The sequence below is a fragment of the Nesoenas mayeri genome, assembly GCF_963082525.1.
Source record: "Nesoenas mayeri genome assembly, chromosome: 29".
Taxonomy (NCBI): domain Eukaryota; kingdom Metazoa; phylum Chordata; class Aves; order Columbiformes; family Columbidae; genus Nesoenas; species Nesoenas mayeri.
In genome coordinates, this window is record NC_137561.1 from 521,235 (window position 1) to 539,137 (window position 17,903).

General features: G+C 50.5%; 1 protein-coding gene across 1 annotated transcript; it reads left to right on the top strand.

Moving 5' to 3' along the window:
• Positions 1–217: 217 nt before the first annotated feature.
• Positions 218–1,150, top strand: LOC308050743 (olfactory receptor 14J1-like; the record flags this gene model as incomplete). The annotated part of the gene is made up of 1 exon (XM_080360882.1): positions 218–1,150. One exon carries the CDS (start codon positions 218–220, stop codon positions 1,148–1,150), a length of 933 nt encoding a protein of 310 aa, XP_080217008.1.
• Positions 1,151–17,903: the final 16,753 nt, after the last annotated feature.

Here is a 17,903-nt window from a genome sequence, read left to right on the forward strand (position 1 = left end):
GACTGGTCAGGAGCCCCTGGGCAGAGACCCTCCTCTTCATTGCACACTCATCAAGCACCGACGAGGGCTCAGCCAGGACGTTCTCCTGGAAAAAGAAAAGTGTCTCTGTGTGTGACGGGGTGGGAGGGTTTGTGGGAAATGGCTTTGGTTTTTCCGAGAGAAGTCTCAATCTAAAACTTTTCCTTCTTGCACAGGTCCTCATGTCCACAGGCAGCCAATGTCCAACAGCAGCTCCATCACCCAGTTCCTCCTCCTGCCCTTCACAGACACACGGGAGCTGCAGCTCTTGCACTTCTGGCTCTTCCTGAGCATCTACCTGGCTGCCCTCCTGGGCAACGGCCTCATCATCACCACCATAGCCTGGGACCAGCACCTCCACACCCCCATGTACTTCTTCCTGCTCAACCTCGCCCTCCTCGACCTGGGCTCCATCTCTATTACTGTCCCCAAGTCCATGGCCAATTCTCTGTGGGATTCCAGGGTCATTTCCTTTGCAGGATGTGCTGCCCAGGTCTTCTTTGTATTTTTCTTGTTTGGTGCAGAGTATTCTCTTCTCACCATCATGTCGTACGACCGCTACGTTGCCATCTGCAAACCCCTGCACTACGGGACCCTCCTGGGCAGCAGAGCTTGTGTCCACATGGCAGCAGCTGCCTGGGCCACTGGGTTTCTCAATGCTCTGCTGCACACGGCCAATACATTTTCACTGCCCCTGTGCAAGGGCAATGCCCTGGGACAGTTCTTCTGTGAAATCCCCCAGATCCTCAAGCTCTCCTGCTCACACTCCTACCTCAGGGAACTTGGGCTAATTGTGATCAGTGTTTGTTTAGCATTTGTGTGTTTTGTGTTTATTATGGTGTCCTATGTGCAGATCTTGAGGGCTGTGCTGAGGATCCCCTCTGAGCAGGGACGGCACAAAGCCTTTTCCACCTGCCTCCCTCACCTGGCTGTGGTCTCCCTATTCCTCAGCACTGGCACGTTTGCCAACCTGAAGCCCCCCTCCATCTCCTCCCCAATCCTGGACCTGGTGGTGTCTGTTCTGTACTCGGTGGTGCCTCCAGCAGTGAACCCCCTCATCTACAGCATGAGGAACCAGCAGCTCAAGGATGCCCTGCGCAAACTCTTATCCCTCTGGTTTCTGAAGCAATAAACTGGCCATCTTCTTTTATACAGGAGTTTTAATGTAGCTAATTACAAGCCCAGCCTGTCAACTGTTTTTTCTGGTGTTGTTGGTTGTTTTCTTATTGTGATAATGTTGTCAACCCCATTTCTAATTCACTGCTGGCTTTTCTTTTATAACTGTTGGATGCTTAAATGAGCAGTAGTGCTCTCCTTGTCTCTAAACAGAATAAAGGGCTCTTTAGTGACTTGTTTTTCACTATATTCTTCCTGCAAGGGCTTTTTGGAGCTGCAGGGACAGTTCCTGTGCGTGGGTGGAGGGGAAAACAGCTCTGGCATGTCAGCCCTGCCAGGGAGCAGCAGCGCTTGTTCTTCCAGAGCTGTTCTGGTTCCACTCCACACTCTCCTTCTCATCCCTGGTGTTGGTGCAAGGCCTGAGTGCTCTGGCAGCTTGGTCACCGTCCTGCTGTGTGTCAGTGCTGTGGGCGCAGGCAGGGACAGGCAATGGGCACTGCTGTGACAGAACTGGCCTCAGTAACAGTACTTGCACAAGGAAAAGTTATCTTCTTTGGGCAGTGCATGATGGTTTATATCTTCTTGCCAAGTTTCTCTCAAGCTTATTCCTACAGAAGTGGCCACAGATTCAAACACCAGAGTACAGCTGAACAGTGTGTGTGTGCAGGGCTGGCACACAGCAGTGTCCTCTCACAGCCAGGCTCCTGCCAGAGACCTGCAGGACCAGCAGAGCAGGGCTGGGCTGTGCCCCTGTGCACTGGACACCCCGTGGAAGGAGCCCCAGGTCAATCACCATGGACTGGCCCCTCACAACCACCATTTCCAGCACTGGCTTCTCATCCACAGAGGCTGTTTTCTCTCCATGGATGGACACTCAATGAATAGTTCAGAAGTCCATGTTTGCCTTGTACAGATGAGATGTGAGCACGCACATCATGTACGTGAGGTGACATGAACCTGAGTGAGCACAAACACCATCAACTATTCCTTTCCATTCCGTGAAGGACTGTGAGACAGACGAGGTCTTGAGGTCACTTCATATTGGGAGGAACAACCTATGGGAAATCACCTGAATGCTGCACTGAGTTGTGCTTCCTTGAACTGAGCTCCCTGTGTCCATTCCTCATGATGTGGGACATGTCAGATGAGTGCAGAGCAGGTGACACAGCGCAGGGCTGAGGTGTTTCCCGTCCTTTGGGAGTGGCAACAGGAGGTTGGAGGGACACTGTGACTCCTGCCGCTGTGTGTAAAAGGGACAGACTCTGTCTCTGAGAGTCCCTGGGTGAACAAGGAGTCCTGAGACCAACTCAGATATGGATGCCTGACAGAATCTGATATTTCTGTATGTGATTCCATAGACAAATCCCACTGGATCAGTAAGATACATCTCAGCTGCCTTGAAAAGGAACATTGCAAGTGCTCCTGTCTGCTCTGTCACTCTTTCTTGTGATTCCAGATTGTGCTCTCATAAGTGTCAAGGAAACCAGAATGGCTCTTGGGTCTTTAGAAAACGCAGACCTCAAATCCATCTTCAGGAAGAGCAGGAATAGGAATGGGGAGAATAACAGGCTGGCCACCCTGCTTCCCTCCCTGGGAAGGGGATGGGACACGTCCTCCTGTAGCCATTTCCAGGAATGTGAGTGACAAGGAAGGGATTGCTGAACCCAAATGGACAGGGGAAAGAAAGGCATGTTGTGTACAGGGCGTTTGCAAGGCTCAGCCATGGTCTCCTTCTGGCCAGAGTGGTGCTGATGGGGCTCAAGAAGTGGATGCTGGGTGGGAAGTTGGCTGAACCATCCAGCACAAATATCACCAGTGATACGAAGTCCTGTGTGCAGCCAGTTACTGGTGTCATCCCTCAGTGACCAGCACTTGGACAACACTGTTGAACATCTTTATTCTCCCCTTCTATGATGTAACGGAGTGAAGCCTTATTGCCTTTGAGGATGATACAAACCTGGGTGGCGGCCTTGAGCAGCCGCACCTGGTTCACCCTGAGCAGGAGAGTGAGACAAGATGAGTGAGACAAGGGCTCCTTGCAAACCTGAGTTATTCTGTGATTTGACAGAATTTTTGCCTTGGGGAGGTTTCTGGAGAGAGAATAGGTGGAAGAATAGGGGAAAAAAAAAAAAAAAAAAAAAAAAAGGTAATGCAGAAGAAAAGATATGGAAGGTGTTAACGGAAGTACAGAAGTTCCAGTGAGGAGTGCTTTTCCCTCACAGTGTTAGTAGAAAATATATTTGACATATTTGAACAAGGTGAGGAAGAGATATGGGTGTCTACAGCCTGTGGGAAAGAGGGGCAGGGGTAGGAATGTATAGAACATGCTTCAGTCTGTTGAGGTCCTGAGTGCTAAGGAGGTGGAAGGCTGGGTGTGGTATTATGAGATCAGTTGTGTCTCACACACTCATAATCCAGTCAGAATCCTGTGGGTGTGAAGGGGACAGTGGGGTCAGTTCTGTGTCTGGAGGTGACAGCCCAGCAGCAGGGACATGGCTGGGAAAGAACCTCTGCCCAAGGGCCCACAGGTCTTACCCAGGAAGAGAGACGGGTTGTCATGCCCATCCCACCTGAGAACATGACGGGACATGGGCAGGGACATGGTCGTGTCTATCAGAGAGGCTGAAAGGCCAGCAGCACTCATGGGATTTAGAAGATCATGGCGAGGTGACTTCTCTATGCTCAGATAAAAAAACACAAGAAGCCTAACGGGTTGGGTTCCCTGCATGAAGGGCAGTTTATGAGATGGTCGAGCTTTTCTTGATAGTGGGAAGAAGCAGGAAAGAGAAAAAAGAAGTCTACTTGGAAGGTGAGGAATGGATATGAGGAGTAAGAAATGTCACTGGAAGGGCAGTGCTGTGGGGCAAGAGGTGACCCAGAGGGAGCTGGATCAGCCCATGGTTTGTGTTCCAAAGAGCAGCCGGTGAGGGTGCAGACACAGCAGTGAAGGTGCAGAGATGCTGGGTGAGAGCAGGTGGGAAGCGAGATGGGTGTCTGCAGCCTGCAGGGAAAGAGGGGCAGGGGCAGCACCGTGTGGAACAGCCTGTGGTGGAGATGGCAAAGGGCGCTGTAAGGCTGGAAGGGACCCACAGAAGCCAGGTCTGTGTCCCCTTGGCCAGGGCAGTTGTCTCTGCCACTGACCCCAGGAGCAGACATGTTGTCCTCATGGCACTGGGGCCTCGCTGCCTCCTTGCAGCCCCATGGGGAAGCTGGAAGTTGTTGTCCCAGTGTTGTCCTTCCCTGGGCCGTGCACATCCACATCCCACGGTCCCAGGAAGAGCCCTGAGCCGTGTGTGAGGGACAGGATCCCCCTTCCCATTGCCTGGAGCTCATGGCTCCTCCTTTCTGCTTCAGAAAGCAAACCAAGGGGTTTCTGAGCATTGGAGCTGAAGAAAAGACTCAAAGGAGACCTCATGGTGGCTACAGCTTCCTCACAAGGGGACAAGGAACGTTAAGTATTGATCTCTTCTCTCTGGTGACCAATGATAGAACCTGAGGGAAAGGCAGAAGATGTGTCAGGGAGGTTTAGGTTGGACATTCAGAAAAGGTTCTTCCCCAGAGGTACTGGACACTGAACAGGCTCCCCAGGGAGGTGTCACGGCCCCAACCTGACAGTGTTCAACAAGAGACTGGACAACATCCTCAGACACACGGGGTGAACTGTGAGGTGTCCTGTGCAGGGACAGGAGTTGGACTCCATGATCCTTTGGGTCCTTCCAACTCAGGAGATTCCTTGATTCTATGAAATACTAGGTCATCATATACATGTCCACTGTGTGCATGTGGTGAGATGAACCCAAGGGAGCACAAATGCCATCAGCTGTTCCTTGGGGTGCCATAAAGGTCAGTGGGACAGAGATGGTGTTCAGGGGTCTCTTCCAACCTCTGTTATTGTAGGATTCCATGAATCTTTTCCTTGGAGATATAAAATGCCCCAGAGTAAATACAGCAGCTCCTCTGAGGAACGTTTCTCCACTCAAACCCTTGATAGGAAATCTATCAGATACATTTGATGAAAGCAGCTCAGTTTCATCTGCTCACACACTGGACCACAAGGAGGGTGATGGTGGGTACGATGCCGTGTGGTCACTTGTGTCTCAGGAACTCATTGTCCAGTAGGAACCAATGGGTGTGGAGGGCACTGTGAGGTCACTTCTGCCTCTGCAGGGGATTGGCCAACAGCAGGAACATGGCTGGGAAAGGACTGTGAGGTCACACACACAGACGAGCAATGGGGCCCAATCAGCATGGCTTGATGAAAGGCAGGTCCTCCTTGACCAGCCTGATCTCCTTCTGTGACAAGGTGACCGCTGAGCAGATGAGGGAAAGTCTGTCGTGGGCAGTGAATGCGCCACACGGGCTGTGGGTGTTGTGTCCTTAGACTGCAGTGAAGCCTTTGACACCGTGTCCCACAGCATCTCCTGGAGAAGCTGCAGCTCGTGGCCTGGATGGTGTATCTGCGATGAGTAAAGAACTGGCTGGAAGGCATTTTAGAGCCATTTGTCCCCTTCCTGTTCACATGGGCGTCCCATGAATGCATCACTGCTCTACCCCAGTGTAGACAGGCACAAGGCCTTCTCCTCCTGGACCTCTCACCAATGCCACTGGTTTCTCCAGCACCCTCATCCTGGACTGTGGGATGCCCAGAACAGCCCCCCAAGACAGTTTGACAAAGTCTTTTTTCTACTCCATCCCCACATCCCTGCTCAATCCCCTCATGTACAGTTCAAGGACCAGAAAGGTTGGGTGCAAGTGGGACATTGAGAAAAATGGTCAGGAAAGCTTTGAGGTGCACAGAGAGCCCATCACCATGTTGGCAAGCTGCTCTCTCTGAACAGGCCCAGAGGACCTGGACAGCATTTGCTGTGTCCCAGAAACTCGCCTGGAAGGTTGGGATATGGAGAAGAGGTTTGGTCTGGGAAGGGACAGACAGGGGCTGGTGGAACTGGCTGGTGTGACCGTGAGACGTGTCTCCAACACCTCAGAAAAGTCCTGGCTCTCAGGGAGGCTGCATGGTCCTCTGAGAAAGAAAATAGCAAACATGACTTATCATGGAATCATAGAATAATTGTGGTTGGAAGAGACTCTTAAGATCATCGAGTCCAACCATAACCTAAATCTGGCACTAAACCATGTCCTTAAGAACCCCATCTATCTGTGTTTTAAACACCTTCAGTGATGGGGACCCCAACACCTGACTGGGCAGTCTGCTCTATTGCTTCAAAACCCTTTCCCTGAAGAATCTTTTCCTCATATCCAATCTAAACCTCCCCGTGTGCAACTTGAGGCCATTTCCTCTTGTCCTATCACTTGCTACTTGGGAGAAGAGACCAACACCCTCCATGATAAAACCTCCTTTCAGGTAGTTGTAGACATCGACAAGGTCTCCCCTCAGCCTCCTGTTCTCCAGGCTGAACAGCCCCAGCTCCCTCAACCGCTCCTCGTGAGACTGGTGCTCCAGACCCTTCACCAGCCTTGTCACCCTCCTCTGAACTCTCTCCAGCACCTCAATGTCTTCCTTGCCATGAGGGGCCTCAAACTGACCCCAGGATTCAAGGTGCAGCCTCACCAGTGCCCAGTACAAAGGGGTGATCACTTCTCTAGTCCTGCTAAAGCTCTGATTGAATCAAGGCTTGAACACCTTGGTGTGACCCAGTTGGTGACAGGTTGGACTGCAGACTCCTGAGGTCCCTTCAGCCTCAGTTCTCTCATGATCCCATTGTGATGTTGGGCTCTGTTTCAGACTGGAGCAGAGCAGGCGATGATGGGGCAGGACCCACCTGTGCTGTAGGTGACCATCTAAACCAACATCCCAGCCAGGGAACCAGCCAACACCTCAGTGTGACTCGCTCTGGGCAACGTGTGAGGAGTCCTGGGCAGGGCAGGTTCAGAGGGCATGGGGCGCTGTGCAAGACACAACATGATCTTGGCTTCATGCCTGCAGGCTCATCAGATGTCAGTTAATGAAAGAGTTTTCCAGAACTGGGCATGGATTTAGGACACAAATGTGTTCAGCTCCAGGGACACAAACACCTGGTGCCAGTGTAGATGCCCCGGGAACCCCTGCCCAGGCTCCACCTGCACTGCAAGGTGCTCTGGTCTCCCCAGGTCCTGTGTAAGAGATGCCAATCCCAGGCCAGCACCTCAGGTACACTGGGCCCTAAAATGGCCCTGGCTGTTTATGGTAAGAAGCTGATGACTGATGTACTAAAGGTAGGAGAAGAAATATTGGTCTTCCCCTGTACTTCTATTACCAACACTCTGATTTCATCTCCCTCGTCGTTCAGGAGTTCCCACCTCTCCTGATTCAATGTCCCTGTCCAAGGACAACTTTCCAGCCCTGTCTGGACGTTTGCCCTTCCCAGTGCTCTCAGGTTTCTCCTCCACTTGCTCTTTGGTCATTCAGTGGCCTCTCAACTGTCTGGTTTCTGCTTTGAGCTTCAGGGAGTTACAAACTTGCCCCATTCTTCAGAGCTCTAATTGACATGGCAGTCAACACGTTCATTGTGTTTATTTCTATCCTCTCCTGTCTCTCTGTCTAAAGCAGTTCTTGTGTGGGTGTCCCTTGTGGATGCTGGACCTCATCAGATCCACTTACACACACAGCTGAGGAAAGTGTTTTGCTGTTGATTGAACTGTGCAGTGTTTGCACAGGAGAGCAGGTGGAGCTGGTGCACAGGAGCTGCAGCATCTCCTGCAGAGCTCAGTGGAGAAGTCTGATGGAGGAAAAGTGATGCAATCTCTGGTGGCCAATGAGGGAAGCGGCAGACTGGGGGTGGGGGTGAGGAGCCAGGTTGTCCATACAGTGTCCAGCCTCAAGGACTGTTCTCCTGCCTGTCCAGATGTCTTCAGGAGACCTTCGGGATCAATGTTCAGTGTAGAATGCTGCTGTCACTTCTTCCATACACTGGAAAATGTCAGAAAACAACCTTGAAATAATAAACCTCCTTCATTAGATCTTTGAAATCTTCATCATCAAGTGTCCCATTGAAACCTCTACAGTTAGTTCTACAAATCTTGAAGATGTGAAGGAAATTACAGAAAGAAACATCGTTCGTTAGGGCTTTCTGTGTTTTAATGAGCCCCATGGTGTATTTGGTGCTGAGTCAATGAACCTCAGATACCAAGGACAGACTGAAGAATCTGCTCAAGAAGTCCAAGCCAGAACAAACTCCAAAGTACCTTGAAGCATTAATGGGCCCCACTGAGGGCTGTTACTGACAAAGCCTCCCAGGGACTCGTTAGAGTAGATAATTGGAGGCAGTGATTGCATCAGGCAAGGGCAAAGTGCAGCAGCTCTGATGCTGAGAAAGCCCTTGGTTTGTCTGATGAAGGACAATGGCCAAGCCTTGAGCCCCTGCCCCTGGAAGGGAGATCCTGTCCCTCACGGGTGGCTAAGGGCTCTTCCTGGGGCTGTGGGGAGTGCGATGCCCAGTACAGGACAATGGTGTGACACTCCCTGGGGGTGCAAGGAGGCAATGGGGTGCCATGGCCATGACAACCATGTGTCTCCTCTTAGGCCTCGCTGGCAGGGACATCAGCCATAGCCAAGGGGACAAAGACCTTGGCTCTTGCAGGGACATCCAGCCTTGCCAGCGCCCTTGGCCATGTCCACCATGGTCCATCCTGCACTGTCCCAGGCCTGTGGCTGTTTCCCCACAGGCTGCAGACACCCCATGCGCTTCCCCACCTTGTTCTCAGCCCAGTGTGTCCCCACCTGTGCTGCTGTCTCTCCATCCTCACCAGCTGATCCTGGAAACACAGAGTCATGACTGATCCAGAGTCCTGAATGAACACAGCACTGTGCTCAGAATGACATTTCTTGATCCTGAGCTCCACTCTGGACCTCCAGAGCTGCAGTTTCTGGTGGTTTTCCTTCCTCATGCTGTTTCCCAACAACAACAAATAAATTAAAAATTGACACCATCTTGGAAAGTGATTTTCAATATTTCTGAAGCTACTACTGCCCTTTCTTGTCATGGTTTTACAACAGCCACCAACTAAGACCATGAGAGCTGCTCACATCCTGCTCCCAGTCTCCAGGTGGGATAAGGGAGAGAACTGAATGGGAAGGGAGAAACTTGTGGGTTTAGACAAAAAATTAATAAGACAATAAAAATAATACACTACTACTACTAACATACTTATACTAAGATATACATAAAGTGAAATATATGACACTCAGTGCAATCCCCCACAGAACTCCCATTGTGCTGAACAGGCAGCCCAAAAGAAGAGATCACCCTAGTTTTGAACAGCTGATCCAGACAAGAGAAAGTACAAGTGCAAAAGGCAGAGAGGCCCAAGGGCCAACTGAAAAACAGCAAAACATCGTAAAACTGAACTAACAATGAACTCCCAATAGAATGGAACTTCCGAACAGAGCTAAGCAAAGCAGCCAGAAAACCAAAACTAATGGGCTGGAAAAGGCACCTCCAGCTTTATACTGAGCATGACGCTAATGGTAGAGAATAGCTTGTTGATTGACCTGGATGTTAATCATGTGCTGTCCTGTCTGTGCCCCCTCCTACCAATTTGCACCTGCAGCTGCACTCCAGAGAAGTCCTTGGTTTCACTGACAATAGTCAAGGTAAATTAAATAGAAATAGATAAATTAAATTAAGAAAATACACTCAGTGCCATCCCCCGTGTAACTCCAGCCACACGGAGCAGCCAGTCCTGCCGAAGGGAGCACCTTGGTCCTGAACAGTCCATCCCAGCCAGAGAGAGCAAAATGGCAACAGGCAGAAAGGCCCAAAGGCCAACGGCAAAATGGCAGAACGGCAAAAGGCCGAACTGACATCGAACTCCTGACAGGATGAAACTTGTGAATGGAACTGACCAAACCAGCTGGAAAACCCAACGTAACGGATGTAACAAGCCCTAAAAGCCGGCTCCAGCTTTAGACTGAGCATGGTGCTAATCATAGGGAATATTTAATTGATGAGCCTGCATGTCAATCCAGGTGCTGTCCTGTCTGTGTCCCCTCCTGCCAATCTGCATCCTCAGCTGGATGGCCAAAGAAGTCCTTGGTTTCCCTGACAACAGCCAAAATACCAGTGAGTTCTGACATTCCTCTCATACCAAATGGCAAACACTGTAAAGCTGCTAAAAGACAAAATGAACTCTACCCCAGGGAAGAAACAGCATTATCTCATTATTCTCATAGTAAATGTAAGCAAAAGACTGTACTGGCTGTGAAGGAGAGAGGTTCAAAATGCATGAGGAAAATTAACTCAATTTCAGTAAAACCAGCACGTTTCCTCAGCCTCCCCTTCACCAAACTAAAGAAGTTTGGGTCTTTCAACATCTCCACACGTGACCCAGACTTTCTCTGGCCACACGACAGCTCCTCCCGTTCCTCCAGAATGGGGAACCTCACACTGGGACACTTGGCTCCAGATGTGACCGCACCAGTGCTGAGTCACGATGGGCAATAACTGCCCTTGTCTGGGTGGCCACGCTCCTCCCAGTGCAGCCCAATGTGCTCGTGGGCATGTTCCTGCTCAACACCACTGAGAACTGGCTGAACATCCAGGCTCAGAGGGTTGTGACCAGTGGCACAAAGCCCAGCAGGAGGTACCATGAGGAGCACTGAAGGACACCATATCCCCACCCAACATCTCCTCCTACAGGTGTCTCTTGGGTCCCTGGAACCACCTCAGTGCCAAGGGGGAGAGCACGGCCTGTATGGGGTGGAGGAGATGGGGTCTGAAATGAGGGTCCAGGGGCAGTTTCTCCTGGTTGTTCATGCAGCAACAAGCTGGGCTGGATATTTGGAGAGAGGAACTCTTCCTAAGGGCCTCCAAGGTGCATGGGGATGGTCTCCAGTTTCCTGCATTCTGCCTTTTCTGGTGGAGATCACAGAGGCTGCCAGCCCTTTAGAGGACCCAGGACAGGCCTTGTCCTTCCTCTGGTCACAGCTGGACCCCAGTTCTCCAGCTTGGCCCCAGCTCAGGAGCCTTGTCTAGGGGTGATGTTTGAGGTAAGGTTGACAAGACTGGTACATAAGTTTGTCTTAAGGACATGTGATGAGCACCAGGACTGAAGTACCAGAGCAAAAGGCTGTTGCTTCTGGGTGAATACTTTCTTCAGTTTCCAGCCCAGGTCAGCTCCTGTCTGATCTCCCCCATCCCTCCTCTGATCTGCTCTGGTGCTCCTGGCCCCATCCTGTGCTCCCCACAGGGCCCCAACCTGGCACAGATGCTCTGCAGAGCAGGTTGGCTGCAGGACCATGGGGTGACTGCACACTGGTTGTGCTGCTCAGTGAGGGACACAGATGCAACTGCATGGGCTGCACTGTCACTGAGTTCTTTCCTGTGGGTCTAAAGCTCTCGAATGAGTTCACAACATTTCTTGGGACTCATTGGATTTTCTGCTCATTTCTGTTCAGCAATCCCTTCCTTGTCCTTCCGGTGCCTGGAGATTGGTGCAGGAAGATGCGGACTATCTCCTTCCCAGGGACAGAGGTAGGCTGACCAGCCCATAATTCTTCAAATTCTCCTTCCTGCTCTTCTTGAAGATGGGCTTGACATCTTCCTTTCCCAAGGACCTCAGAACTTCTCTGATTCTGCTGTTCCATTGAGACTACAATTCAGAATCACGGGTAACCACTTGCAATGAGCCTGTCCCAGCAGCTGAGATGAATTTGACTAAACCACTGAGGTTTGTTCCTGCAGTCACACAGAAAAATGCCAGTATTCCATCAAGCATCCATGTCCGAACTGGACTCGTGAACTCCTTCTTCACCCAGGGGTGTTAAGAGACAGAATCTTTCCAATTTGCACATAGAGGTCGTGGTCTCAGTTTCTCTTTGGCCTCCTGATGCCATTCCAAAGTGATGGGATGCACCTCAGCCCTGTGGTGTGTCACCCTGCTCTGCACTCATCTGAGATGTCTCACGTCATGAGGAATGGACATGGGGATCAAAGTTCAAGGAAGAAAATCCCAGTGGGTGGTTTCCCATGGGCTGTTACTCCCAACGTGAAGTGACCTTGAGACACTGTCCCACAGGCCTTCATGGAACCCCCAGGAAGAGCTGATGTTGTTTGCAGTCACTTGGGTACATCTCACCTCACATCCATGATGGGCGAGCTCACATCTCATCTGTACAACGCAGACATGGATTGCTGACCTGCTCATTCAGTGTCCCTCCATGGAGGGAAGAGCAACATCTGTGAGCTGGGGAGAGAGGCCAGTGTTGGAAATGGTGGCTGTGAGGCCCAGTCCATGACGATGCCCTGGGGCAGGTTCTGTGGGGTGTCCAGTGCAGAGGGGCACAGCCCAGCCCCTGCTCTGCTGGTCCTGCAGGTCTCTGGCAGGAGCCTGGCTGTGAGAGGACACTGCTGTGTGCAAGCCCTGCACACACACGCTGTTCAGCTGTAAACTGGTGTTCAATCTTTGAGCCCTTTTGTTGTGTATGTTCTTGAGAGAAGCTTGAAGAACAACTAATCCTTTTGGCACTGCCCTAAGAAGATCAGTTTTCTTTTTAGAAGTACTTTTACAAAGACAAGCTCTGTCACAGCAGTGCCCGTTGCCTGTCCCTGCCTGCGCCCACAGCACTGACACACAGCAGGACGGTGACCAAGCTGCCAGAGCACTCAGGCCTTGCACCAACACCAGGGGTGAGAAGGAGAGTGTGGAGTGGAACCAGAACAGCTCTGGGAGAACAAGCGCTGCTGCTCCCTGGCAGGGCTGACATACCAGAGCTGTTTTCCCTCCACCCATGCACAGGAACTGTCCCTGCAACTCCAAAAAGCCCTTGCAGGAAGGATATAGTGAAACACAGGTCACTAAAGAGCCTTTTATTCTGTTTAGAGAGAAGGAGAGCACTGCTGCTCATTTAAGCAGCCAACAGTTAGAAAACCCAACAGTGAATTAGAAAGGGGTTGACAAGATTATAACAATAAGAAAACAAGCAACACCACCACAAAATCCAGTTGACAGACTGGGCTTGTAATTAGCTACATTAAAACTCCTGTATAGAAGAAGATGGCCACTTTATTGCTTCTGAAAACAGAGGCATATGAGCTTGCACAGGGCATCCTTGAGCTCCTGGTTCCTCATAATGTAGATGAGGGGATTCACTGCTGGAGGCACCAACGAGTACAGAACAGACACCACCAGGTCCAGGGATGGAGAGGAAATGGATGAGGGTTTCAGATCAGCAAAGACGCCAGTGCTGATGAACAGGGAGAGCACGGCCAGGTGAGGGAGGCAGGTGGAAAAGGCTTTGTGCCGTCCCTGCTCAGAGGGGATCCTCAGCACGACCCTCAAGATCTGCACATAGGACACCACAATGAACACAAAACAGCCAAATGCTACCAAGAGGCCTATCACAGTAAGCCAAGCTTTCCAGGGGTAGGAGTGTGAGATATTCACACTCCAGATATTCACAAGGTTTGGACTCTCCCTGGACTGAAGTTCCATTTGCTCAGCTATTAAAGTTTGCACACAGATGGCTTATCCTGATGAGGGTGTCTCTCCCAACATAACAGCATGAGGCGCTACAGGACACTATAAATATCATCTCCTGGGGAAACACTGGGGTCTTGTGTGTCTGATACTCATAATGCCGGAGGTCTGGAGTCAAAGAGAGAATTTCCCTTCATGTGGGAGAGCAGCAGGAATGTGTGGAGCTCTGCCTGGGGACAGACAATGTCAGCTGAAGGTTGAGGAGTCAGCATGAGAGGGCAGAACAACATGGGCAATGTTGTGGTGACTGGACATCAGCTACAAACTCACTGGTGAGGAAGAGGAATGAGATGAGGCCTCCTTCAGACAAATGAAAGAAGCCTCAGGTTTCCAGGCCATGTCCTCATGACAGACCTGAGATATCCCTGTGGGACTTCACACTTACAAACCAGAAAGAGTTGGTCAGGATGGAACAGTCAGGGATGGGAAAGTGGAGCTGAGGCTCCTGGGAGATGAGAACAAGGCCAAGAGCAGGATTTCAGGAGAGCAGGATTTGGCCTGCTGAGGGACCTGCTTGGGCCCTATGGGATATGACCTTGGTCCTTACATGTCTGACTGGTTGGCCAACAAGGGTGATGCTCACCTAGATCTGGAACTGGGAAACAAGGAGTAGCTGGTGAGGGTTGTGAACATCAGTGTCCACCTTGACTGTCGTGATCAGGACACAGTGTGGTCTCAGGTACCAGAGGGGAGGGAGGAAGGCCAGCAGCACAGCACAGGCTGGTGGAATCCAGAGGAGAAGACTCTGAAATACTCGAAGGTGGCAGCCAATAAGATTGTGACATGGAAGTAGATCTGAAGGGTGAAGGAGCTCAGGAAATCTGATAATCCTTACAGGACAGGCTGCTCCAAGCACAAGAATGATCTCTCCAAGTATGCATGAACAGAAGCATTTATCTCGTGAGGCTGCTCCTCTGCACTGATGGAGCTGAAGGGCAAAAAGGCAGCACACAGGAGGTGGGAGCAGGGGAAGCTGCACAGGAGGAATTTAGAAACCTTGTCCATGGATGTGGGGATGATGACAAAGCTCCTCTGGACTTGATACCTGCATGGGAAGGGCAGCAAGATGAGCTGACAGAGCTTCACTTGCAGTAAGAGAATACACATGGTGATCATGGGCCTGTTGCTGAACTTCATAAGAGTAGTATCAGACGGGACTGAGGTTCTTCATGGCTTCTTTGCCTCCATCTTCACCAGCAAGGTCTGCTGGGGCTTGGTTCCTGAAGGCAGGAGTCTGGAGAACACCCAGCAGTGGATGGGGCTCAAGTCAGGGGTGACCTGAGCAAACTCAGACACCGTTACAGAACAGGAGATGGGTCACTTGACCAGCTCCCTGAACACAAGTATCGCTGTGCTGTGGCACCTGAGATTGCCAGGAACACCCATCTCTTGGTCCAGAGGAGTGTGACTCCTCTTGAGGTGTTCTGGCCTTTCTCCTCGCTCATATGATGATTTACCAACCCAGTTTTCTGACATATTCAATGTCTGTCAGGAGCCACTCCACATTAATATGAAGTGGTCATTGCTGATGTCACCTGTTCTGGAAAGGGAGGGAAGGTGCGAGTAGGGGAGGAAATAGAAGAAACTTGGCTTTATTGCTATTTATTATGGAAATGCTCTCTGTGTGGCTGTTCCTAAAATTTCTCTAATCATCCACACCAGACTTGAGGCCTTTAGGAAAACGATGCACAGAACCTTGTCTTGTAAGCCCATTTTCGATGTTAGTGAGCCCTCTGGTGTCGTAATCCTGAACTGCAGCTACTGAAAGAATGAACAAACCTCTAATGAAGTGAAAGGCAGAAGCAAACCCCAAGTTCCGAGGGTGTTTGGGACCCCATGAAGGGCCATCTCTGACACAGCTGTGAAGGAAACAACCAGTGGAGGTCCCTGTCCCTAGAGGCTGGTGAAGGGAAGACTTGGAGACACTGGTTCCAGGTGGTGAGGGCCATGTGGAGGTGGCTCTGATGCCATGTCAGCCCTTGATGCTTGTTCATCACCAGAATGGCTGAGCCCTGACCCCTGGGACCTGGTAGATTTTTCTCCAATGTTTTTCAAGGCTTTTCCTGTGGTCAGTGTGAGTGTCTTGTGTTTTGGGGGTGGTGTTTATGTCAAGTGCTGTTCCTTGAACTGCAAGGTTCTCGTTTTCTGTGGAGTTGGAAATGCCTGTGAGCTCCTCATACTCATCCTGCTTCTTTCATACACCTGGCAATGGTCACCAGTCACCTCAGTGTTCCAGTCTCACATTTGCTTGAATCTTCTATTTGGATCCATACCCATCACTGCAGGAGGTTCATGGATCCATCAGGCTCATGGATGATTCCTGAGGACCATCCAAGTGTGGGCAGTGTAAGAGAGGAGCAGAGCAGGGTCAGCTCATGGGCCATGACTGAGCACAGCCACCCCAGCAGCAGCCGTTCCCCATCTCCCAGGCACAGCCATGCCCACAGCATGCAAATGGCACTGCCATACATGATTAGCCCAAGAGAGGCCTTTCTTCCTTCCATATTCCCAGGAAGATCTTCCTCCTGTTCCTCCTCCACCTGCAGACATCAACTGCTTTCCATTGCTGGGCTCAGACATGGCTGGAAGGGTTCACTGAAGCCATCAGCCATCTCATTGCTTCTCCCTGACATGCCCTGACCCTCTCCCACACCTACAATGGCCAATCACGGCTGCTCAGGCCTCCCGCTTTTCAGAAGAGGCCTCGAGCTTCTTGGTTCTTCCTGGTGCTGATTATGAACTTCCTCGCTCTCTCCAGAGTTCATGGTGAGCTTTCTTGTCCATAACAGCCCTTTATGACCACGTCTCACTAAATGGTTGTGTTTGTATGATCATTTGTGCAGAAAGGGCAGTCACAGGACAGCACCCAATATGTTAAAACTGATGCCCAGTGAAATGCCGTAAAGCCCCGATGAGTTCCCCTGTGTCTGTGTCTCTCCTGGAAGGAGTCTGTCCCGAGAAGGGGATCCAGCTCCTGCCACTCTCTGCAGAGGCACATGAGCAGTGTCCATTGCCGGGGGACACAAAGGGTGACGTTTGCCAGACCACCCGTCATCTGAACCACTTAGATATGTGCTTGTGGATGAGGTATGGAGCCTTATAGTGCAAATGCCTATTTAATTGTCATTGCCGGAGGGGCGACCACAGATGCAGAGTACTATTTTACAGATATGTAAATATAAACATATACGACTGACATTCCTAGACATATTACACAAACACTTGAAGGATTATTCATGCCTTTTAACATGATTATCCTCTGAAGGCCACCAGCTTTGCATCTCAAGAAATGGGATCCAGAGTTCAAGGGCAGGATGGTTTGGGCTCTGTGCTGGGATCTGGAAACTGAAACGTGCTCCCATCTCCCAGCTCCCTGCCCTCCTCAGTGAGGGTGTGAGACATTCTGCCAGCCAGGGCTGAACTCACAGCCATGACCAGTATCTTATGTCCAACTGCAGCCAATGGTGTCCTGCCAGCTCAGGATTGGAGCTTCCATTGCTGGAGGTGTTTAAAAGACATGGAGATGTGGCCATTAGGGACATGGTTTAGTGGTGGACTAGGCAGTGTTTGATTTATGGTTGAACTCCGCATTCTTAAGGATCTTTTCCAGCCTCAATGATTCCATGATTCGCTGATTCTATGATTTGGGTTGAAACCATTTCAATTCCGTCACCTCCGGGTTCCCTCAGAGGTGGCTGTTGTGTGGCACAACTGTCCTGGCTCTCCAGGCAGGTTGGGCACTGGGTTGGTGTCTGCATTGGCAGTTTTCCCCTTCCTGGGGTAAAAGGCTGTTGGGCAGAGACAGTTGTAGAGATTTGGGTCACAGGGGTTTGCAGCAATCCTGTCAAACTCTGAGCAGGATGAGCTTTGGAGCCCAGGAAAAATGGAGATGCTCTGAAGGATGTTTGTGAACAGTGGTGCTGTCACTAGTAACAGTAACAGGGAACTCCTCATTCTCACTGATAATGATGATGATTTAAATCTCTTTAATTTCAGTTCTAACAGTCATTCTTGCTTTTCCAAACATCTACTACACCTCAGCAGTTGTGTCTTGAAAGGATTTCTTAGAACAATGCTTTTTTCTCTCACTTCTTCTTTGTTTTAATCATTTAAAGAGTACACCTCTTGGACAGAATTACCCCCAAATTGTGCTTCTTTCATTATTTTTCTACCTTTTCATTATTTCTTATGTGGTGTGATGTGGAGGTTGCATAGGAGAACAGTTTCTTTTTGAGACAAAGAAGGCTAAGGAACAGATCCCAGGTCAGTGCAAAGGCCCAAAGGAAGCCAGAATC